At 43.1% G+C, this 25380-nt stretch overlaps 1 protein-coding gene across 2 annotated transcripts; it reads left to right on the forward strand.

The window, feature by feature from the left end:
- Nucleotides 1-215: 215 nt before the first annotated feature.
- si:ch73-100l22.3 lies at nt 216-25326 on the forward strand. 2 transcript variants are annotated; one of them, XM_036134808.1, is made up of 10 exons: nt 221-688; nt 907-1032; nt 7357-9673; nt 12511-12632; nt 15503-15601; nt 16051-16167; nt 18584-18685; nt 18791-18907; nt 22788-22870; nt 24036-25326. In XM_036134808.1, the coding sequence occupies exons 1-10, from the start codon at nt 551-553 to the stop codon at nt 24193-24195; spliced, it is 3381 nt and encodes a 1126-aa protein (XP_035990701.1). In that variant the 5' UTR covers nt 221-550; the 3' UTR covers nt 24196-25326. The 2 variants fall into 2 exon arrangements, with proteins under 2 accessions (XP_035990702.1, XP_035990701.1); XM_036134809.1 differs by lacking the exons at nt 15503-15601; nt 16051-16167; nt 18584-18685; ... (1 more) ...; nt 22788-22870; nt 24036-25326 and adding an exon at nt 13012-13153 and having other exon boundaries at nt 216-688.
- The last annotated feature ends 54 nt before the right edge of the window (nt 25327-25380 follow it).

A 25380-nucleotide genomic window follows, 5' to 3' on the forward strand; every position in this document is an offset into this window, starting at 1 on the left:
TCTATTATTATTATTATTATTATTATTATTATTATTATTATTATTATTATTATTATTATTATTATTATTATTATTATTATTATTTTATTTGGCATGGTGCAGAGTTTGAAGCATTTTATGACTGTGTTTAGTTTTATTGCACCAACCTCGACTCCTCCTGAGGATCCGCTCCGGGTTTTCCGGCCTCCCCAGGCAGCGGCGTCCAACTGTCACCGTCTGTCGCTCCGGGAGGAGAGGCGGGTAAAATGTAAACACAGCTCCTTCACCATGGAGACTTCTTTTAGTTGTTGCTCGCCAGACTTCACCCCTTCTTCCCCGGGAAACCGGAAACCTTCAGCAACCTGTGTAGTTTAGCGGAGTGCTGGCCCTGCTGTGAGCCTAACAGTCGGTTGCTAGGCGAAGCGGCCCGCGCGCCGGTGGCCGAACGTTGTGTTAGCTCGGGTAGCTAGCTGATGCTAACCAGAGTCAGCAAGCATTAGCAACCCTCACCGATGTGATTTAGCGCTGTAAATGCTCTCGTTTACCGACCGCTGTGCCCTCATGCAACTCCATGGAGAGCTACACGGAGTTTGTGCAGCTTCGTCTCTCTAAACTGCAGAAAGATGAGGAAGAAGAGGAGGAACGCCGCAGAAATTCACCAGCATCCTCCCTGATTCTCTTCTATGGACGACCCATCCTTCCTCCTCTGGTACGATGCTGTTTTTTTTATGACATTTCTTCTCTGTTCATCTCAGTAAAAGCCTTTTATGTAGGCTTCTCGGTCAGTTTGCATGAATGTTCAAAGAACTTCTCCGGATATGTGTAGTTGTCTGCTCGCTTAAACGTTGTTTTGTCATTAACAAGAGGTTGTCAGGAATGTTGCTTTTCAAGAATACCATTATGTGTGTGTTTTTGTGTTGATTACAGCTCTCAGGGAAACAAAGAGAAGAGATGAGGCGACACAGAGATGAAGCACAGAGAGCTGCAGCCAACCAGAAGCTCCAGGATGACCCCAGAATGGCCTACATCCAGACTATCCTGCACAGTGTTCAGGTAATGAAACTGCTGCACAGGGTTGCACCGACATGGCTTCTACTGGCCTATAACCATTTCTTCTTTTGGGGTCGGACCTACAGACTCTGATTTAATTCAGCAAATAGCATGTAAGGAATTTGAACCACAAAAGCGTGGCTTATGTTCCTCTATGGAGGTAGTCCAAGGGAGAATCACTCCCATTCACACGTACATTGATCCGTTTTTATGTAGAGCTCAAAACAAAGTGCACCAATAGAACAGGCTGTTGTTAATGTGCGAACAGACTGATAAAAGTGGACGTCCGCAGTTTTCGTGCAATGTCATAACAGGTAGAGTTGTAAATATAAACAACACCTTGATATATTTCGATGCTGACAAAAGAATTGTTATCAATCATACTAATTTCAATCAAAACTGATGTAAACCTGAACAGTTCACATTTGCCCAAATTGCGGCACTTCTTCCTACCGCAGCGCCACAATAATAAAACTCAGTCGCTTCTTTGCCTCCAGCTGCTCATCTCAGAAATTATCTGTTCCTGGAAGTTTAAACTCTAACATGTTGAGTACAGTACGAAAAAACTGTAAACTCTTAAAGCTACAAGACAAGATATAAAACTGTTGTTGAAAGGAATTTTCCCTATAAGGCAGGCAGACTAGAAAAGAACAAACGCTGAACAACACCCACGCTACGGCACTGATGTTTGAAAAAGGCATTGTAAAAATGTCAAATGCTCCTGTATCTGCAACAGTGAAGTAGTAAAGCTGTCGGACGATATACGCTAATTCTAGCTCTTAAACATTAGCATCCTGGACTAAGGCTGGACAATAGAGGAAAAAAAGCATATTGATTAAAATAGAAATCATAGTGATCGATATCGATAATTATCAACAAATTCAAAACATATATTCTGAGTGCAGCCTTGACCGTTTTATGTTGTTGCTTAGCAACCTATTTTTAGATACAGAAGACACAAACTGTGAATTCAAACTCAACTCCTTATTCAAAACCAACTTTTTTTTACCAAAACTGCAAGTTTTTAAAAAAGAAAAAAAAAAGAATGCGTACTCTATGAATTCTTTGACAGGGGCAGAGCGTTCCTGAGTTAGGGTTTGTGATTGTTTGTAATGACTGTAATATTAACCTACATGACTAGAATGCATAAGGGAAAAAAACTGTTATTCTATTGAACTTTATGATGACCTTATTTTTCTATCATTGATATATATTGTTATTGAATTATCGTCCAGCCCCATCCTGGACTCGCACAGCCCAGTGACGGAGTTCTGGTGGTAAAGAGTGAAGCACCAAAATACACCAGGGCACCCCCGCTCCTAGCCTCCATTAATTCTCCGTTTAGTTGTACAGTTATGGGGGCTCATAACTCAGGTTATGGTGGAGCGCCAGATCCATGTTTGTTATTAGACGCCTTTTATTTTAGTTTACGATGATTCTTTATTTGTCTCCCACGAGTAACGTTTAATTTTATTAACAGCAAATTGACAGCCAAATAGAAGCACCCAGTAAAATTAAATAATTGCATGACTGAATTATATGTACATACTTCCAAAAAGGATGTTATCACATATACTAAGTGTCATCTTGGGGAAACAAAAATGAAATCTTTCAGTATTTAACTCGACAATCAACGCTTGGACAAGGGAAAACTGTCGGATTTCAATTACTGTTCAGTTACTTAATTGCCTTAATATGTTGTCAAGGATTTTTATGCTTTTTAAGGTGGAACAAAAAAATGCCAAATGTTCTCTAAGAAAAATATGTCTAATGTATTTAAATTTCTGATCATTTATCACCAATATAATAACATAAATATTTACCATATGGTATGTAGTTCTTCCAAAAAAGCAGACATACAGTATACTACTATCCAAAGATGTTTAAAGTATACCGATGGTTAGTCTGACTGCAAGTATACTGAGATCTGTCAAAAATAAACAGGGTAATACATCACAAAACATCACAAAACAAGACATTAGAGCTTTTATGTTATTGTTCCTCTAAATATATTTCAAACAGACAATATTTTCTGGTTTTCTTTTGTTTTTGTTTTTAACCAGATTGTTAAAAACGACTAAAATAATATAAACACAACACATTTTTATACCATAAATCTACATTCTGATGGTTGCCTGTGAAGATAAAATATTTTAATATGTGACATATTTTTGTACTCTGCTGTTCAACAATAACTAGAAGCACTGAAGATAATTCATAGAAGCATTTTAAAACTGCCGGTATACATTATCGCCCTATCTAGTTGTGTGTCATACAATATAAACCAATAGTTCTCCAACTGTGGTACCAGCACCACTTGCCGTACTCAAGATCTATGTAGGGGTTCTGAGAAGAATTGTAGGTACAGGGTTGGATTAAAAAGTGATTTATTAACTATCTTTAACTGAACTGTTACGCAGAGCGGGAATGTAGAGACAAAGAGAAAGCTTAGTGGTACGTGTACACTTTGATCTTGGTGACAAAAGGAAAGAGGATATTTTGGAAACTTGTGGAAACTGACCGTTTATCTTGGTTTAGAACAGATGAGGCGAAGGCTGCAGTGTTTTGGGATGTGATGACGTTCTCGTCGGCAAATCTTTGTCGTTTTACATAAAGATGAGAGAATGCTGTCCGTCAACCACAACAGTGGCTGTGTTTGTGAATCCGTTCTAACATCGGTCCAGGAGTATTTGTCACGGAGACTCGCAGTAGAGCTGGGCGATATGGATTAAAAAATAAATCTCCGATTTTATCATACCATATCCGATTAATCGATTTTTTTCCTCCTTTTTTTCATAAAAAGAAATTAAAGAAATTATTTTAAAACCTTGCTTTTTATGTCAAGCATTTCGTCAGGGAGTTGACCTGAATTCAAAGTGCAACTAAAAACAAGCTGTGAAACATGCAAAACAAGATGGCAGCCGTGCCATTATAAAAAAAGAAAATATAACAAAACATTTGCTGCTAGTGGTATTACACATTGAGCTATGAACAGGCTTCACTGCACTTGTGAACTTCAAACTAAGTTAAAAAAAAAAGTAAATATGTAAATGAAGTACCTCGCATTATGGTAGAAAAAAAGTTTCCACTTAACAATATTTTGACAATAATTTTGCCTAAACATATATTCAGCATCACATGCTGTTCTCAATGAGTGTATTGGCAAAATAAAATCCAGTTTTTCCAAAAATGAAATCTTAAAGAATTGTAAATTCGAATTAATCGATTAAATCGATTTATCGCCCAGCCCTAACTCGCAGTTGAGGAACCTGGAGTTTGGGAGCTGCTGTCTTTAAGCACATGTAGGCCCGTCCTCCTGGGAGTTAGATGCAAATCAACGACCCCCGCGGGTTATTTGGGCTCTATTGTTTGGAGTGAATTAGTTGGTCACCTGAATGCTCATGAGACCTCTTGAAAGGAGTTGCAACGGCGACTCATATAGATGCTGGGAAGCTGAAACCTCAACCCTCCCCCCCCCTCAGTTCAGTATCGGTTTCTCTATTTTGACTGAGATGGCTTCCTTCACCCCTCTTTCAAACCACATGTCCTCGCTTTCTAAAATCTGGACATCATTGTCATCAGAAATGCGTCCTGCTTAAAATCACCGGCTCCCAAACTCCAGGTGGCTGAACTGTGAGTCTCCAGAATTGACTAAAGACTCCTGGAAAAGGTGTCGAAACGTATTCATAAAACTGAGCTTAAGTCCGTTTGCCTTTGATTCTGGGCTGGGTATTGTTAAGAAAAAAACTCACAATTCGATTCGATTTTGATTCTTTGAATCAGTAAAATAATTTACTTTATTTGCATTAGCGTTGTGAATTTTCCGGCTTTCGCCAGTACAAAGTGAATCAATCGAAACCGTTGCTCATGAATCCAGTGGCCAGGGGAACGAATAGATTCAGAGGATTTTTTGAATCGTATTGAACTGGGAAAAATTAATTGCATTGATGAATAGATATTTTTACCCAACCCTACTTTGATTTAAGCCTTTTATAGTTACCTGTCTCATTTGCTTCCTAATGAATTTAAGCTTTTATCGTTTTTTTATTGCTGTGTTTTAACGTCGTTATGATAATGCCTGAAGACCTTGTTTTGATCTTTGGAGGATCTTGGTATAAGTAGCTGCAGATTCTGGCTCCAGCTCTCGGGATCTAATTTTTGTTTAAATTCTATTAAGAAGTCACACAATAATAAATTATAAAATGGTTTCACACATCTGAAAGATAACAGAGGCCGTCTTTATCCAAGACCATTCTGTGTTAATGTTATTGCACGGATTTTATATTAGAATGCAAAAATTTTACCTACTGTTTAAAGGAATAACGTTTCTAAGGAGATTGAGAACATAAGCCCAGAGAACAACACTCATAGTTTCACTTTGGTTTAATTTCATTGGCATTAAGAACCTGCAGCAATGGTTGCCACTGTTGGACAATGACACGCGGATCTAAGTTGTCTAGAGACTGTGGGAGTTGCTAAAGATCTGCAACAGTAGCTTAAAGGAAATAAAAAAACATTTAAATCTGGTCTCCTTTGGGGCAGATATATCAAGAAAATTAGCAAGAACACCACAGAGGATTCCTAGCAGGTATTAGCAAGTGCTTCCAGTGAGATAAATGTAATATAAACAGGTTTAAATTTTAGACCCAAAATTATTTGGATGCCAGGTTATTTATTGTTAATTAAATTTAAAAAAAATTAGTTTTCATACTTGCCATAAAACTAATTATATAATACTAAAGCGTAAATGGCTTTTAAAACCTCTGGTTCTTTATTGTGATGGTTTGGCTGTGGGATGAGTTTACAGTACATTAAATAAAAACTAGATTTATCATTATGTCCTGAGCAATTATGTCCCCACACGGGGTCTGTTGCCTCAAATCTTTGACTTTGTTTTCAAACCCAAGCCCTGTTAGAAGGCAACCCAGTGCTGTTTTGTTGATATTTTGATTTAGATAAAATATAAAAGGGATCTAAGAAAATAAAAACATTTAAAAGTTGATTTTGATTAGTGATGTACCGACAAATTGGCTGGTTAAAATCGGCCAGTTTGAATCTTGATAATCTGATCTCTTTTTTTCTCTAAACTGTGGTGCTAACAGCAACACTCTTCGGTGTGGAGGTCATTACTGAAGGAAGAAGCAAAGCTTTCCATTTTCAGTGTCAGGGGGATGTCTTAACAAATAAAGTCAGAGGAAGCGCTAAAGGTATAAGAAGACATTAATATGGTAGCTTTAACTTTTCATTCACGCTGCAAACAACTGAGAGATTTTGAGCAGATAACAGGAAACCTGAACGTCTTACTGCAAAGCTTCCACGTTTTCTCCTGGCGATCTTATCAACACTGTCACGGGATGTGCTGGATTTCGGATATCTCTGAGTATTGAGAGTCTAGATTTAGCAGGAAATGCACACAGATTGCTCTTTACAGCCACTTTCTCTAACGTCTGTGATTCCTAATAAAAGTTGTTAAATGCAATTTGAAATAGTCTTTCTTTTAAATTGCTTAAACCCTGTGTTACAGTGAGGGCCCCCTCAAACACTCCGTCACATTGCCTCAAATGTAAATGATTAATGACCGCTCAAAGCAAAAAGGATGGGGAGAAAGACACATTTTGACTGCTGTTAACCTTAAACAGAAATCAGACCTGGCTAGAATATGCTAGGTCTGATTTCAGTTTAAGGTCAAAACTTTTTACCTGACTCCGCCAGATAGATTTGCTCCGCATATCCATCTGGAAACCTTCCGTTGAAGTAATTTTGGGAAGGGGCGAAAATACTGGTTAGCTGATTGGCCTATGTTGGTGATAGACGGGCCAAATAAACCAATCAGATCAACGAAGCATATGACGTACTCGTCAACATGCTTCGTCTTACGAGCGACGATGAAAACACAACCACAAGCCAAGCTACTCTTGCTGCTGCAGGTAAAGGCTCGTTAGCTCAGCAAAGAAATACTCTGTAATTCTGATAAAACTTGCACGATAGCCACACTAACGCTAGTTTCATCGGCTGAAGCCGCCATGTTGTTTAGACTGAACTGTCGATCTTCTCATTGCGTCACACCTCAACCCGCCTCAAAGCCAACGCTGATTGGACGTTCGTTTGGTGAACGGCTCCAAATTTTCTTCAACGGAGAGTAGCCAGACTGATCTGCGAGTGAAACCTTGAAAGCTCGCGAGATCAGGATGGTTTCACGAGGCTACAAAACTTTAGAGCGGAGATTATAAATCAGACACTAAACCATGATTAGTGGATTTGTAGTTTTTTTTCCCATGATTTAAAAATAACATTGATTTCATTATTTATTTCCCCTTGTCCGTGCAGCTGAGAAAGACGCCAACGCTGCAGGAGTTACTCGAAGAAACGGAGATCAAGGCCGAATCTCCGCACCCACACGACACCAGCAGGTTCTCCGCGTCCTGCGGCGGCGCTCCTGTCGGAACCACGGAGAGCCTCTCACCGGTGCCTGTCGGGAAATCAAAGAACGCCATCTTTCTCCCTCCAAAGACCTCCACGACGTGCCGTGCCTTTTCCCCCTCAGCTGAGTCGCCTCAGCGAAGTTACTGCGAATCTTACCTCGTCGACCAGCTGGACAGCCGACCAGGAGGCCAGCCATGCTTGTCTAACGCTGCGGGCCACCGGTCGCCTTCCTCCGGCTGTGTGACCCGGGAGAACCAGGAAAACGCCAGCTTTTACCTTCACAACACCTCGCACACTATTTCCACGATGCCTGATATTATCAGCCACCCTCCCATAGATGGAGAGGAACTGGAGAGGACTGGAGTGGAGTCGCCGTTTTGCATAAGCATAATGGGAGCGGAAGGCGTCTGCAGTGCGTCGTTTCACAGCGACTCAGTGATGTGTGACCCTTTAAGAGCCGAACAGCCTGAACGCAGTCACCCACGCAGTCTGAACAAAGAGGTCAACGTCCCCTTTACAGCAACACCGGACCATGCCAGCAGGAGCAGCGCGGAAAGAAATGACGGATCGCTCGCTTTGTCCGACGGAGACGGGCCGTCAGACAGTCCAGATTTAGAGCGGTCGTTAAATCTGACAAAAGAGGTCCACGGTCAGAAAATTCCCAGCAAGGCAGAAGTAGAGGCTGCAGACAGTCAGATTGATGTAGAGGACTTAAAGCACCCCGATGATTCTCGTCCTCTAAGCCTGCAGGTCTTGCTGAAGAAGTCCCAGGAGTACCGGCGGCGCCAGCGGATGCTGAGGAACCAAGCCAAAAGCACTAAAACCCACCAGGAGCAGCCGAGGGCCCGGGCGGAGGAGCCGAGCCTCTCCGATAAGGAGAACGATGAGTTACATCACCAGGGCGCCGTGACTGGAGAGGGCAGGAAGACCAAAGAAAGGAGAGGCTCTCTCATCCAGTCTGAGGACCCCGCGCCTCAGAAACCCTGGGAGGCCGACCCGATTCAGGGCCGAGATAGAAATGTAGCAGAAGACGGGAGGACAGCGGAGCGTCTCAGTGTTGAAGAGGAAACCTCCTTAAAAAACAGGATTAACAGCTCTCAAGAGGGCCTGACTTCTCCTAAACAGATGGGCGTTCTGATCCAGCAGCAGCCGCTGTCAGCGAAGACCTCCCCCGTCCGAGGAGCGCTCTATGACGCCCCCTGTCTTTCGTCCCTTCGCGGAGGAGTTGGGAAACACCGCTCGGTTCCGGTCCCAAGCCTCTGCCTGAGTCCCGTTCCCTGCAAAAGCAAAGCAGCCGCAATCAGAGTTGAGGACCTGAGCCCAGAGCGTGAACGGAGCTCCGCCGTGGAGCTCACACGTGAAGACGACGCCGCAAGCGTGTTCGCCAAAAGCTCGCAGCACATCGACCAGCTGGAGTCCAACCTGTGCAGTCTGAAGGCGCTGATCTCAGATCTGGAGTCCACGGTGAAGGGGAACCTGGACGGTCTAGCTGACAGCAGCGTGCACAGCCAGGAGAGCAGCAAGGACTCTGAGGAAACCGAGGCGGCTGGTCAGGATGGTTCCTCTGGCTCTTTGGAGGACGCTCCGGCTGCTGCTGCTGCTGATGGCAGTCAGGTAGAAGACTTGCAGCAAAGACAATCGTTCATTCAGTTTAAGAACATGGACGAAGACGTGGGACCTGAACCTAGAACACGTCGCAGAGAGGATGTTTCCCTCACAGCACAGGACAGAGGGTCTGAGATCATTAAACTAAGCAAACAGAGTCTGTTGACGGCCTCAAAAAGAGAGAATGGAAACCAGATGAGTGCTGAAGGAGGGAGCAGCAAAAAGGAGCAGCTGCCCTCTAAAGGTATCCTGTCTTTCCGAAACGTTGCCTCCAAAAACGTCCCTCAGTGCCACATTTCACTTCGGAGTCATCTCAAGGACAGAGAGGGAAATATGACGCCCGAGGCTGAGGGCCCCGTCCCCTCGCCGTCCCTCAATCAGTCATATGATGTGGACACGCCGTCGGACCTCTGGTTCCAGGAAGGATCGGGATCCGACGCCGGCTCACGAGGCAGCCGTGCTCAGGGGAAACATCTGACTCCAGGGAGCGGGGGCGAGGATCAGGTGGGCGTGTCTAAAGTCAAACGCAGGCTGCTCATGCATGTGACCGAGGGGAGCCTGGAGAGGGACGAGGGCACGGCCTCCGTGGTCAGGGCTGACCCAGGCACTCCAAAAGGTAAGGACAGGGCGGAGAATAGCTGTCTGTGGTTAGAGGGCTGCTGGTTGTATTCCTGGGAAACAGCTGGATGACTCGGCTACAGCTGAGTTCTAGAGAAGTTCTGTAGGATGTTGACCTGCCGATGGTGATTTTAGTCCGTTTGGGTTTCTCTTAAAGGTATACTATGCAACCGGGGTTGATTTTTCTAGCGAGGCTCCCCCCAGAGGGCGAAAGTAAAAGTGCACTGTCGTAAAGATGCTCAGCTGTCCTGGTTTCTCCGTCAAGCCAGGCGCTTTGGTTGTTTTGAGCTTAGCAGACAGGCGAACGCAACGAAAAGTGGAAAAAACGGCAGTACAAACAATGACTAACACAGTGAAAGTATGAACATCAGGGTTTACCGCAGCGCTATCAAACTCACGCTACCGCCTCGCCAACATTCAAAAAAAAAAAAAATAATAATAATAATAATAAACTCGATATGCTTGCATGTTTATTTGACGTTAACACGCGGTTCTTTGTTGTTGCTTTCACGCGTGCATATAGTGAATGGCAGGGCAAAAACACATGGAGTTCACGCCGTAAAGCGAGACCGACTCTCGCGATGCGATGGGTGCGGGCCGTGAGCTCTTGCAATGGGGTACCGCGCGCAAGCTATTTTTAGAAACACAACGTCACGATGACGTCACATCACGTGGTACGCAGTGGGACAAACTCCGGAAAGCCGCCGCTGTTTTGCTGTAAAAGAGACGTGCGTTAGCCTAGGTTTTACTCGGTAAACGACTGCTTTTTCCAAATCTAAGCCCATGGTTTTTAAGCATTGTTGCTATGGAACGTGCAACAGCGACTCGAGTTACGCTGATCGGCCGCATATGAAGGATGTTTTCTTCAAGACTGCCAAGGAGAAATGTGTGTGCTTGGAACACCGGGGCGGTCGGCCTACACAACAGTTCAACCCGGAAAAAGTTACCAAATTCAAGTACATATGTAGCAAGCATTTTGTCGGAGGAAAGGGCACAACCGAAGAACATCCTGACCCAATTCCAGCGACATCAAGTCAAGGTAAGAGTATTTTGGTGGCCGACATGTTAATAAAGTAGCGCCTGCTACCATGACAGCATATAGGCTATCCTGGTAGCAGGCGCTAACATGATAGCCTGCTACCAGGATAGCTTACTCAAAAACATTTCAAATGAGACAAACATTAAACATATACCGATTCCTGGGCGGTGATTGCAAACAACAACAAAAAAAAACGGCCGACACTGCCATGATCGCCGCGCAGGAAAAAAAAACAAAGCTTACCGTTCATCAACTCGGCCAGTTTTCCAGTTTTTTTAAGCCCTCGAACCTCAAGCCATCGTTTGAGCTGAATGCTGGTATGTTGTTCCACAGTTCTACCAGTAAAATGGGCGCCTGGGACATCGTCTTGGGAAAGTTTAACGGCTGTAAAGTCGGTCATATCGCTGGTTCTGTTGCCCTTGTAATAGCTGGGTTATCCGTGCGTTCTCTGCTGTGTGCCCTACCTAAGCGGCAAAAGGGGCGTTGCTCTTGAGACGGTGACGTCACGTGCGCGGTACCCCAATTGCAAGTGCGGTATTTCCCCCACAGACCACCAGGGCAGCCGAGAAAACCTTTGTTCGACCTGAAATGACTCATTTAATCATCCAAAACGGTATGGAACACATTAATTAACTGAAAAATGTTGCATAGTATGCCTTTTTAAAGGACGATAAAAGAAAATATAAGAACAGTGCTGAGGACGGTTGTTTCTAGGCTTTCTGCTGTTATTGGTTGTATTAGCAGCAGAGGCAACACTGCCACGCGTTAGAGAGAGTTTGCTATTTACAGATTTAGACGTTACAGAGTTTACAGTTGCTGTAAAAGAGGGTATAGCTAATATTTTTAAAACGAAGAAAATGATCAGAGCTTACATTTTAACTCGACTTTAGACACTTAGACAACTTTATTTGTCATTTTGTATGCACAGAGTGCGTACAGAACGAAATTTCGTTGCATACAGCTTGTAGATTACAGTAAATTACAGTATAAAGTGCAGCAGTGATTAAAAGTAAACAATTGCAATGTAAACAATGCAGGAGAAAGAGACAGTGTGCGATCACAGTGTACAGATGAGTAGTTTAAAAACCATTTGTAAGTACAGAATGATTGTGCAAGAGTGCATTTAGAAACTGAGTTCGGCAGCATTTGTAATGCTAGATAGAGATGCAATGATGCAAATGTGCAATTGTGGTGCAGAGTTCAGTTTATTTAGCTTATATATTCAAAAGTAGCACAATCAGCATAGCGGGCGTTTCAGAAACGTCGTCTCCTTGTGTTTATTTCTAAATCCAGCATGTTGGACGGCAGAAATGAACTTGAAGTTCCAAAAGGGTTAAACTACATCCACTTTGCTCTACTCTGTTCAGCCTTCCCGTTATCTGCTGGCAGTCTCGCTCTCTCTCGCTCTCTTGCAGCCTGAATGAACCGCAGATGTGTGACAATTCATTGAAAATGCAGTTTCCCGTTAAACAGCCGCGTGGTTCTTTGCTTCCTCTGATTTCATTTTGCTAACTTTGGGTCGTCTTCGCTCCGGCTCAACGACAGCACTTCAGATTGTTGTTGTCGGCGTACGGTGTCATTGCGTACGGTGCGTTCACTGACCGGAAGATGGTGTTTGAGTTTCTGACCCGCCTGGTCTCCTGGTTAGAGCCTGAAAACTAGCCGATCCTGGTCGGAGCCATCAACCGTTTTACCAAAGCCCTTTGGCTGCATCTGAATCTCGTCTTGCAATAAAATTGTTATTGTTTTTTTTTTTTTGTTCACCTTTCACCGTTTGTTTTTGTGGTTGTCTTCAGCTGCTGTGCGTTGGTCTGAAGGCTGCAGCGTTCAAAGGCAGGAGCGGCTGAAGCAGGTCCATGCAGCTCAGGTCAGAGCGCTGCAGGAGGCGCACAGGAAGCAGCAAGAAGAACTTCTACAGGTGGGACCACAGCCGCTACTTCTGCTTTATACCAAGGTCCTGTTTTCATTTGCCAGCAGAGTTGGAAACCCGGGTTGTTTTCCGGGTCCAGTCACTGCGGGCGGCTGCACATCCGTTTTTATTTGGAAACGAGCCATTTCTATTAACAAGTCAACGTTCGCAGGTCATGTTTATCGCTGAGTAAGACGGACAGACTTTTCTGTCAAATCGGGGAAAAATTCAGTGCAGAAATCCCGATGAATAAAAGCTGCTTTAAAGCGGCGGCTCTCGTTTTTTTTTTTTTTTTATGGTCTACCCTAATCGTCAAATCATGAGACAATCCTGAGAAGCCCAATTAGATTTTGATTACTAGGATATTGCGTTCTTTTTTTATGAGCAGGATTCAAGAGAGGACGAGCAGAGGAGATGAAGAGTTTAAAGCGTCCTCTGGGAAGCCCCTGCTGTCAGGCAGGTGATAAAGAGGAGGGTATTAGACTGAGGAGGCACCGACTGAACTCCGTTTCTCACAATTCCCGTCCTACCGGAGGAGGAGGAGGAGGAGGAGGAGGAGGAGGAGGAGGAGGAGGAGGACAGGTTGAAACCTAAAGATATTAAAACAGAATCAGAAAAAAAGCTTTAGTTTGGTTTCTGTTGCACTTTAGGCATTTAAGCTTTTGATGCTCTAAATTTGTCTTTGATCCAGTTGCTAATAATAACAGAAACGATTTAATAAGAGAATAAATACTGTTTTTATTTTGATTGCACATTGACAAAAAAAAAACTTGACTCTTGAATTACTTGAATCACTGAGAGTTTGTGACGGGAAAACCAAAGCTTAGAGTTTAGGAAATGTTTCCCTGCCGTAGATGCATCACAGAAATACACAGACCAGGAAGGATGATGCCGTTTTGTTTTGTTGCAGAGGAAAAACCTGGAGCTAAAGATGCTGCAACCTGCGTGGTCTTAAGTTCTAGAAATTGCAGGGGGAGGTTGATTTGGTGTCTGGTTAACCTTATAAATGGTGATTTGGCCAAATGTCTGGGTTGTGATCCTGCTTAAAGCCACATTTTTCTGGTTTACTGGTGAAGTCTACCAGATTCTCCTGGTAGAAATCATGATGTCATTCACTCTATTTTCCTGCGTCTTTAGGAATTAAACAGGCCCACAGCATCAAAGATCCTCCAACATACATAATAACGGGTCATTTTTGGTATGTGCCATCCAAAGCTTAACTTCAGTTACCTGGAGGTTGGCTCGTTTTGTTGTTTTTTAGTTTTTTTTTTGCTAAAAAGCTTTGTCTCTGGTCAAAGCACACAGTCCAAGTTAAAGTCCCAGTAGCTGTTTATTTCGTGAACACAGTTCGTGATCGTCATATTTGAACCACAGGGAAACAGGAAGTTCATAGAAAGTCCAAATTTTAATGCCGACAGCCGAGCTACTTGTGATTTTGTTAAAAACACGTATCTCCTAAGACAATTTTATTTGCCCCCCCCTCCCCCCACTGAATAAGAGTACTTGAATTCTATAACAAAAAGGCAGAATTTTTAACAATATTACGATCTGAATTTATTTTAAGGCTTTTCGCACACCTTTGCCAGCGACCGCGTCCGCATCCGTGTGTCTCTGAGACACCCGAAAACGGTGAAACATTTATTCTGAGGCATTGTGGCGGCGCAGCGGCCTCCCATTGGCCCTGCTCCTTGCATCGGATTGCATCACTTATTGCCGTACAGACTCTGTGCAGCGCTCTTCCCGAGCAACACCAATAACTCACCCTGCCCAGGGTTCTCCGCTCACCCAAAGTCACCTTTCAGGAATTAGAAATCAGTGTCTGGCTCGTCGTTGCTTTGTCTTTTGGGAAGGAGGGGGAGGTAAGGGGGGGTTTCTGAATTTCTGACTGTTTCAGAAGAAGAAGAAGTCGTCGTGCTGCTAATGTTTCTTTCCAGACAAAAAGCACGGAAGCGTTTACACACTAGTGGTGCGCCTACCTGTTAGAGCGAGCTCCTGGGTCGTGGCCAGACTACAGACGTCTGCTCATTACAGGAGACCTTCAGACTCTCCCCCTGTCTGGAGGAAAAGGGGATACTACCATAAATGTTTCATTACATCCCTAAAAGACTCGCTGGCACGGCTGCCTGTTTCCCTGCGCGTGTGTGTGTGTGTGTGTGTGTGTGTGTGTGTGTGTGTGTGTGTGACCATGCACGGCTTCAAGGACGCCCGCTGTTCTCTCTGGCAACCTGTTCCTGGTTTCCGTGTCTGTGTGTTTGTTCTTGGCCGGCGTCCTCGCCCCGGTAATTGCGGGCTCTGTTTAATTTATGTATCCTTAACAACAATATAATTAACATAAGCTGTTTAATAAGAAGACTCCTCTCTGGCTCTCGTCGCACCGTGATGCGACGAGAGCGAGCTGGCTGGACTCTCCGTTCAGAGGAGTGGGGTGGGGGTGGGGGGGGGGGGGGATCGAGGGAATTGACACAGAAAAAAAGGGATGGATAATTTGTTTAATTCATGAGCGTCTGCGGTTAAGTGCCAGATCGTCCCGCTGAGTGCCACCACTAATGATTCCTTCTCCCGTTTTCATTCCCTCGCTCTCTTTTGTTTCATATTATGCCACCTCCAACATTGTTCTCGCTGTCGGCTCGCATTCATTTCCCGGCTCTCTCATGGTTTTCCTCCCTCGTCTCGTCCCTCATCCCTCTGTGCCCCGTCGCTCCCCTTCTGTCTTATTCTCTCTACCCTCAATTAATTTCTTCCTCGTGCCTCATTTGCTGTCCTTTCCAATTCGATGTTTTTTCCACCCTTGTCTTCTGGCAGATGTACACACCTGTGCCTAAGCACACACACACACACACACTCTCATCTTATTTACGCTCTCCGTCTGTCCGTCTCAGGTGTTGGCAGCACGCTACCGTCTCCTGCAGGACGCGTCTCCCTGCTCCACAACAGGCTCTCGGTTCGGGGACACGTTGACCTTCTCCAGCCTCTCCCAGGTATAGCCTGGCCCCCGCCTTTTTATCTGCGGGGCTTTTTGATCGTACGCCACTTTTTTTATTTATTTATTTTCTCTCCCAGTCAGCATCAGTCACACACGTTGCTGCGCTGATATATTCAGCAGCTCCAGTTAGACTTCATTTGTTTAACAAACGTGACCCCCTTTTTAAGCGCTGCGGCTCTTGAATCAACAAGTGAGCGACGGCGCATCAGCTGGTCATTGTTGTGTTTATCGTTCTCTGTTACGGGCGATGAGCCGCAGGTCCTCTAGCAGCGGCGGCTCTCCGAACAGATGCCGACAAAAGGACCTTGAGATGCTGCGCAGCAAATTAATTGGTTGTCATTGATGGAATTAGCATTCTCCTCTGTCTTCCCCTCTGCTTATCATTATTCGCCCTCCTGTCTCTCTCTCTCTCTCTCTCTCTTTCTCTTTCTCTCCCTTCCTCAGCCTCCGAGCCCGCTCTCGCAGCGCTGCCGCCCCCTGCTGGCTGCAGCCGTGAAGGGTTTTCTAACTCGCAGGCTGCTGAGGACGGAGAGAGTCGCCCAGCTGGTGCGCACCATCAGGGTGAGCAGAAATGCTAAAAGAGTCTGGCAGAAGTGTTCATACCCTTAATTTTCTTGCCATCGGTTTACAGAAGCACCTTTTTTTTTTTCAGATTTTATGTGATAGACCAGGGCTCTCCAACTCTGGTCCTCGAAGTCCGGTGTCCTGCAGCTTTTAGCCGTGTCCCTGGTCCAACAAACCTGAGTAAAATGGCTGAATTACCTCAGTATGCACAGGGTTCCCGCGGATCCTTAAAAAGTCTTAAAATGCATTGAATTCTGTAATATAAAACTAAGGCCTTAATTAGCATTAAAATGTCTTAAATCAGTCTTTTTTTAGGTCGTAAAATTGTTACCAGGTCATAAATAGGATTTTATTTTTGTAATCCTTACCAAACAGTTAAATAATTGACACAATTATATTTTTTTAAATTTACCGAACGGCTCAATGTAACCATTATTGGTTCCGTCCCGATAGTGGAACCAATAAAAACTGTTGCGGCCGGACCATAGCTGCGAAAAAGAGTTGGCACTGGTTATGTTGTGGTTTTTAATACTGATTTATAGTTTGTTTTAGTAGGGAACAAAACAAAGTTTGTGAATTCAGTTCAGTAGTTGTTAAAAATATATCTGTAATTTGTGTGTTTTTGTGTGTTTTTTAACTTTCTTCCTATATGGAATGTTTTTCTAAATTTTAAACATGTCTACTGGGCCAGAAAGTAATGGTTTATGTTAAAATAAACATTTGGGTGAAGTTGTCGCAACCAGGTTTGGGCTTAACTTTTTATTTCAAGTGGCATTAAAAAGTCTTAAAAAGTCTTGAATTTAACTTGCCTTATGCTGTGGGAACCCTGTATGCAGTCAGGTTCTGCAGACCTGCTAACGGTGTGATTAATTGACTCAGGTGTGTTGAAGCAGAGACATGTATAAAAGCGGCAGGACAGGAGTTGAAGACCCCTGTGATGGACCGTCACTTCAGGTCTTTTCGGGCATTTCCTCGAACAGCTTTTTCAGATCTACAATGAAACGTTTATAATTTGTGACATGTGAGGATAGCAACTTTAAACTCTCACCACAGATTCTCCTTTGGATTCAGGTCTGGACCACTTTAACATGTGATTTGATTTGAACCATGTAAGTGAGGTTCTGGCTGTAGGTTCTGAGTCGTCCTCCTGCTGAAAGGTGAACCTTCACCTCCGTTTTTTTTTTTCATTCCTTTTGCTGCATCTAGCAGCTTTTTGGTCCAGGTATGCCCTCTATTCAGCTCCGTCCATGCTTTTAACTCTGACCAGCTTCTCTCAACCCGCTAAAGAAGAGAATATCCAGAGTGCGATGCCGCGACCTGTCTTCTCTGACCGCAGCACCGTCCTCAGAGGAGACTTTCAGTCAGTCAGTGTAGCAAACTTTATTTAAAGAGCACTTTTCATACAGTCAGTTGTAACACAGAGTGCTTCACAAGCGCTAAAATAAACAGGGAGGCAGACATTTAACTACTAGCGCCACAAACAAGGAAACGATCCAATCAAATAAACAAGTGAAAGAGTCACTCAGGATGAGGAGCTATGGAAATGTAATTGTGTAGGTTTGCGAGCAAATGCTGGAAGTATATGTATAATGTTTTTATAACTTAATAAATAAATAATAAATAATGTCAAGATCATAAATCTGAACATAAATCAGGGTGCTTGCGCAAGTCTTGAAAGTCTTAATAAGTATGGAATTTTGAAACACTGTTTTCCAGACCTTGAATTTTGTGTGAAAGTCTTAATAAAGTATGGGGAAAAAAATGTGTGGTAGAATTTTACAGTATATGCTCAAAGGCATTGTGAAATGAGAAATAGGAAGGTAGGCTATAAAACTATAATTTTACCAACTGGTCACGTACTGTATTAGCCCAATGGAATCAAACACTTGTTTGATGTGAAATTCATGTACTTGTGATTTTCATGTTTTGAAATGTTTTCATCAGTAAAAGCAGAATTTACTGTGAATAATGCATTTGTTCATTGAATACGAGCCTATAAAAATTAACATTTCTAATAAACAGTTTGTACAATCTCAACCAATGAAGTAGGCAGTAGGCACACAAGTATATAAAGTTAAGGTCTTGGGGGGGAAAAAATATCAGTTTTAAAAAAAGTCTGGAAAAAGTCTGGAATTTTAATTTGGAAAAAGAGCAAGCACCCTGTAAATAATAAACAATAGAATCAAGAATAGTGAGGAACGTTATTCTTTGGTTGCTCTACCACACTTAAGAAAAGATGTATAATTTTCCATTAGATTTACAATTATCAACTACTTTTTGCTGGTTTTTATCTCATACAATCCAAATGAAATACATGGAAGGTTTTGGACAAAATATCAAACCTGTCAGGCTATTTGAATAATTTTCCAAGGCACCTGTTCATGTAGCTGTGTGTGTGTGTTTGCATGCCTAGGACACGCAGCAGTTCCTGCAGGCCTTCCAGCAGAGGGGCACCGGCAGAGGAGAGCGCTGGAGCAGGCAGGATGTATTATTGCAGGAGAGAGTTGCTCTGCAGGTGCGAACCCGAACACACGCCGTAAAGACATCTGCTAACTCGCGCCTTTTTACGAGCCAACCATTAAAGCCGTCGTCTGCCTTTTTAATTGTTCTTTCCCTCCAGCTGCGCGCCGCCCGTTACGAGGTTTACGACATATTCTTTAGTCTGTCAGCCAGAGAGCAGACGCAGCTGATCAGACGGGACAGGGAGCTGGCCGGGGAGAGACGTCTGCGGCGGCAGGTAACCTCCCCGCAGAGCCGCTTCTCAGCGTGCTGGGGGGGGGGGGGGGGGGGGGGGGGGTGTAGAAATGGGTGCAGCTGCGCCACAGGTGATCCTGCTCCATCTGGGTCAATAATGAAAGTAACACGCAATCTAATTATGTCACAGTTCAGTTATTTCTTTTCTTCTTTTCTTGAGTCGACTTTTCAGCTTTCATGTTTTACACGTCAGGAGGACATGATGTAAATTCATTTTGTTCCCACCAGGCCTTGACGTTCATTAAATCCAACCTCATATGGGAAACACCTGGAACGCCATGTGGTGTTTTATTCAGAGACGCACCAGTCAGAGTCTTGCGGTCGATCTCAAATCTCTGGTTTTCCTAAAGCTTTGACCTGCAGATGCAGATTTTAGCCAAGTCAGAGTTCTCTTTAAGAGCTGGTTTTATTTTGAAGATAAAGCACTGGAATTAATTAAGGCATGCCGCTGTAATTGGACTTTATTTGCGCTAGGAACAGGGAGGACAAATTTATTACAGAGCTGACATTTTAAACGGTATTTGCCGTCCTACAAGGTTTCTACCGTCTGGAAAAGTAATGAATTTGATTTAATTCTTAAAAAAAAAAAAAAACATACAATTCTGGTAAAATCTTTGTATTTCCTGACTTTACTCACTGTCCTACATATATTTTATAAATGTTTCTTCTTCTTTCCCTCCTCATCTTACCTTTTTTCCTATACTTGAAGCTTTCCTACTATAGAAATATCTCCCATAAGTTGTTCATAGTAAACTTCAGGATTTTATCATTTGAAATCAACATTAAGGATTATAAACCGCTGCTGCTCTTTAATCTGGCGAGGTGGTCAGGGCCTTTCACTGCAAAAAGGGAACTAAAAATAAGCAAATATTTCTTGAAATTAGTGTATTTTTCCTTTATTTGAGCAGGTAGATAAGACTATTTGCCAATGGAATGAGATTTTTGCACTTAAATAAGAACAATTCATCTCTAAAATAAGATAACTAGACATCCTGCACTTGAAATAAGACGATGGAGATGAATTGTTCCTATTTTAAGTGCAAAAATCCTATTCCATTGGCAAATAGTCTTTTGGCATTTACCTGCCGTAATCAAGGAAAATTGCAATGATTTCAACATAAATTCACTTACTTTTAGTTCTGTTTTTGCAGTGTTTAGAGTTTTCCCCCAGTTAGGACCGTCTGACCTGCAGTTTCTGCCGGCGCCCACTCTGGGTTGAAGCTTTCCCCCTAAATCCAGCCTGTGGATCCTGGGTGGGGTGACTTGGCTGGAAAATGTTCCCTAATGTGGGAACACACTCAGGCAAAAAGCTTTGATATTTATATGATTTAGTAAATAATGCACCCGAATCTACAATTTAATTAATATGTTTTGATTAGTATCATCACCTTTTAAATCCCTTTAGAGGAAAGTTGTCTCTGCAAGAAATGACGGCCGGTCAAACGGCCAGCTGCTGTCTAAACCCATCCTGCTGGTAACCAGTTGCTCAGAATGGGAGCAGATTCATCACTTTGATGTCATTCATTGTAGCGTCATTGTCCATGTAAAAAAAATATGTAATCATGTAGTGCAGGGGTCGGGAACGTATGGCTCGCGAGCCAGTGATGGCTCTTTTGATAATTTCATCTGGCTCGCAGATAAAACAAAATATCACCGCTATTGTTTTCATCCGGGTTTTTCGCGCATGCGCGCCGGACTGGAATGCAGAAGGCGGGCGCAAACAAAGGGAACGACAAGTTCTCGACATATTTTTCTTCTTCAGATAACGTATCACAAGATCGTTTTAAGAGTAAATTGATGGTTGATATCGCGACATAGGCACCAGAAACCCCCGCAACCCCATGAGGGATTAAGCGGGTCAGACAATGGATGGATGTTCACGGACACAGACCGCTCATCAGCAGAGAGGAAGACCCGCCCGGTAGGTTAAAAAAATTGTTCACAAAGGATTATTTAGGTGTTTTTGTCTTATTAAAATGGGTGAAGGTGTCGGCAACGTTGCAGCGGAAACACAGAAGTACAAGCGCGCGTAAACCAGGGCGTAATGCAGCCGCCGGAAGAAACAGAGCCGCAGACTGCAGCAGGCTGCTGCAGTCTGCGGCTCTGTTTCTTCCGGCCCCGTCTAGCGATCGCCAACTCCCCTCCGCCGCTATTTCAGTAGAACAATGACCAGTGCAAAATGAAGTTGTATTTACCGGAGATGAAATGTAGACTGCACATTCTGTCCGGGTATGATGGCTCCCCCAGTCGACTGGGATCGTGTGCCTGGGTCCTTCTTCATTGAAAATATCCATTTCTTTTGTCTTTCTTCGTCCTTCGGTAAACGAAAGAAACGTATATCCAACGAATTGGAATGCCTCTCGGTGCAACCGGGAGCACAACAAGTCGTAGGCATTGTTTACATTTCAAAAATAAACGAACTAAAAGCACGCTCTAAATCACCCGTTTTGTAATGATAGAATGCGAGAACAGTCCTGTGTTTGCCTACAAGCGGGACCCGGAAGTAGCGCGGACGTCGTGACGCGTGACATCACATGTGAACTATCCTATTGGCTCTCACTGAAATAAATTTCCAGATTTTTTGCTTTCATGGCTCTCTGAGTCAAAAAGGTTCCCGACCCCTGATGTAGTGTTTAGTGTGGGCTGTTTGCGAGCCGTTAACGGTGTACGGAGCAGCGTGGGTGGGGTGGGGGGAGGGGGGGGGCTGATGATGGAGCTCACTTGACCTCAAAGTGGGGAGGATGAGGAGGCGCACCCCTGGTCCTCGTTAATGAAACGCATTCACCCGTGAAAATCATTTAAGACATTCTTGCGTAGAAAAGAGGCTGCAGCAGGATCCCCCTAAGGTCGAACATGCAATGCTGATAGAAACAGAGATAAACTCATCATCTCAGATTTAATAGAACTTAGTTGAGTTTACAAATAAGCTTATTGAGCGTGAGACAAGGCAAGGCTAATTTTTTTGTATAGCGCAATTCAGTACAGAGACAATGCAAAGTGCTTTACATGATTAAAATATAGGAAAATAAAACAGAAAAGAGCAAGTAGGAATAAAATGTAGAAACAAAATAAAACATTAAAAACAGTTGGACTACAAAAAAAGTTGAACTAATGATGTTTCAGTAGAACAGTTTAACTAGAACAGTCAAAGGCAATTTTAAACAAATGTGTTTTTAATCTTGATTTAAAAGAATTCAGGCTTTCCGCACTTTTACAGTTTTCTGGAAGTTTGTTCCAGATCAGTGGAGCATAGGAACTAAATGCTGCTTCTCCTTGTTTAGTTCTGGTTCTAGGTATGCAGAGCAGGCTGGAGTTAGAAGACCTTAGTGGTCTGGAGGGTTGATACACTGATAACAAGTCTGTAATGTATTTAGGTGCTAAGCCATTCAGTGATTTATAGACTAACAGAAGTATTTTAAAGTCTATTCTCTGAGATACAGGGAGCCAGTGTAAGGACTTTAGAACTGGGGTGATGTGCTCTACTTTCTTAGTCTTAGTGAGGACGCAGGCAGCAGCGCTCTGGATCAGCTGTAGCTGTCTGATCCACTTTTTAGGCAGACCTGTGAAAACACCGTTGCAGTAATGAACTCCATTAAAAAATTGCAGTCCAATAAGACAATATGTCCTCTCTAAGGAAAATATAGCACCCTGGCTTAAACTAACAACATGGGTCTCCTTGAAGGGAACCGAAGTATAGATCAGATCCCACCACCTCTCCAGCGTGGTGGCGGGAGCAGCAGTACTGAGCCAGAGCGGAGGAACAAATGTATTTTATTTCTGCTACTTAAGACACCTTTAGGGTAAAAGTCTGAGGTGTGTGTGTGTGTGTGTGTGTGTGTGTGTGTGTGTGTTCTCCCCTTTAGAACGGACCTGCAGGTGACCACCGAGGAAAGAGTTCTCTGTCAGCTGCGACGCAGAAATCCCTGGAGAGGAAGCGAGAAAGGATGTGAGTTTTCACTCCATCACTGTTGTCGAGTCTGTTCCTTAGAAGTTTTTTTTTTGGTTTGTTTTTTGGCACCCCTGTTAAAGATGTGTAAAAGCCTTAAAATACATTCATCTTTTTGTTTTTTTTGCTGCTGCATATTCTGACACTGGAAAAAAAAAAAAGTTTGACAGATGTGTTCACATTTGTTCAGCGGGTGCTGACTCCCACTTGTAGAGTGAATTCTTTTAAACAAAAATCCCTGATGGCATAATTATCAGTACCAACAGCAGGTCTTTTAAAATGGGTTTCAAATTAAACCGTTTACTTTTTACGGTTGAAGATTCCCCGTGGGTGTAACGATGGCATGACACAGAGGGCCAGTCCTCATTTTCTGTCACTAGTCTTTAGGCTGAGCGGGGTCTATATTTATCTTACCAACACATGCAGTGAGCAGGAAGTTTAAAAAAAAAAAAAGACAGTCGCTGTTGGAGAACTGTAATAGGGAATAGTATTTTGAGGTTACCAAGCCCCCATAACAACCATTAAATGGCATCTACATGCTAACCTGCTGTTTGGAACGTGACGTCAGAAAACACTCATTTCTGTCCTACCCCCATCATCAACAGACACTTCTGGGGGGCTCTGACCGGAAACCCTGTGTCCACTGTTGGGTATAGTGGAGGATCTATGATGCTGTGGGCCTGTCTCATTTCCACATGTCTTGGGAACCTTGTTAAAACCGAGACATTCAAATAAAAATCTGCTGGACTCTATCAGAAAATGCGTCATAATCAGGTCTTACAGCAGGTAATGAGCCACAAAATGTGCCCAAATCAACGCAAAAAAGCACAAAGATCCATCTTTTAGTGGGTTTCGCCATTGTGAGATGTTATGAGAGGACAGTGCTATCATATTGACAGAAGGAAACTGAACAAAATGTTAAGAGGAGATGTAACCTCATTTGTGCTACCAGTGATTTACTTTTTGCAAAGATTGGCTTTTTACCCCCCCACTGAATAAATGTACTCAAATTAAAAGTTAGGTTTTTGAAACAACATGGCGGTGCACATTAATGTTTCTGGCCCTTAATTTGAAATCTCTGTGGTATAAACTCATCAGTAAGTGTCTGTGGCATCAGTAATATATATTTCAGTCCTAAAAAAAAATCAAATTTTCTTCTCTGCAGGATTCAGAAAAGGACCGCAGAATGTCACGGGGGAGCTGTGGTGCGGACCGGCCAAAAGTCTAGATTCTCAGCCGAGAAACCACCGGAGACAAAACGAGGACAGTTTAAAGCGAATCCTCAGAGAGTTCCCAAAAGCGTTTCCTCGTCTAGACCTCGATGACACTTTGCTAATTGGCCCCAGTGAGGATTCTCCTAACCGGGCCCTTAGCCAGCTGAAGGAATGGTGTATAATAAACCTTTCAGATGCAAAAACCTAAATGGATCCTGTTGCTGACTGCCCCCAGGAGATATATAGAGATGCTGTTTCAGTATGACTGATTTTCATCTAATCTGCTCCTTGTAATGTTCAGAGTTTTCAGCAGAGGAATTGTTGCTCATCACAGCTGAATGTTCTCAAGAACTGAAAGGAAACGCAACCTGTTTAGGAGATCCACTAATTCATGGCTCATTTGGAGACTTAATGAGACATTTTCTTCTCATCTCGGCTGAATTCTCACATCTTCAGGAGGACCTTAGCATGAATTCTGTCCCCCAAAGGGGAGTGTTACTCAGGCGTGGTGGTAGTGATTGCACCTGTGCTAAAAATAGTTGTGTTATGTAGCATCCACCAAAGTCAAGTATGGAGGGCCAAAAGTGCCATATAAAAAGGATTACTCACAATTGTATAAATGTCAGTAAATGTGATGAATATTTTAATTGGAAATTATTACAATTTAAAGCTGTCTTTTTCAAATGAGTGTGTAAATGCCTCACTATTTTTATGATTCTAGTGCTGCAGTGCAGTCATTTAAACTATTGCACCGACTTTTTTAAACCGACTTTGATATCTGAATGAGTGATCTGCATGCCAAGTCCATGTTAAGACCAATCGTCTTGACCGGAGCAGTGTTTGCCCTGCCCAGTACCTTTTTATGGGTAAGGCTGACAGATTTAATAATTTCATGATACACTGTAGCATAGGACCATGAAACATGAAAATTTAATTTTGAATAATTAATGACATTTAGATAATTGTTGTTATATTTATTCAAATTGTTGAGCTATTGGCCTTACATGTATATAGCACAGTTAGGCTCCTTTTTAACTTTTGCATATATTCTGTTCTCAAACATACTCGAGTTTTAGCTTTTGTTGGCATTAATACTCAGAACTGTTTGTTGCCTTAAGATTTTGTCACGTTTTATAATTACACGTTTGCCAAAACGTGTTGACTTTTACATATTTGTGTACAAAATGCTCAGTGTGTGTGTTATTTATTTTGTTTGTTCGGTAATAAAGGATTTTCTCGTTTTCCTGTACCGTAAAGTTTCTGAAAGCGTGACCTGCGCACTCCGACCAGCAGGGG

The sequence above is a fragment of the Fundulus heteroclitus genome, unplaced genomic scaffold, assembly GCF_011125445.2.
Source record: "Fundulus heteroclitus isolate FHET01 unplaced genomic scaffold, MU-UCD_Fhet_4.1 scaffold_92, whole genome shotgun sequence".
Lineage (NCBI taxonomy): Eukaryota > Metazoa > Chordata > Actinopteri > Cyprinodontiformes > Fundulidae > Fundulus > Fundulus heteroclitus.

Coding starts and splice junctions, on each gene's coding strand:
- si:ch73-100l22.3 (XM_036134808.1), top strand. CDS start 551: ATGGAGAGCTACACGGAGTTTGTGCAGCTTCGTCTCTCTAAACTGCAG. Junction 1,033..7,356: donor CTATCCTGCACAGTGTTCAG/GTAATGAAACTG, acceptor TTGTCCGTGCAG/CTGAGAAAGACGCCAACGCT. Junction 9,674..12,510: donor TGACCCAGGCACTCCAAAAG/GTAAGGACAGGG, acceptor GGTTGTCTTCAG/CTGCTGTGCGTTGGTCTGAA.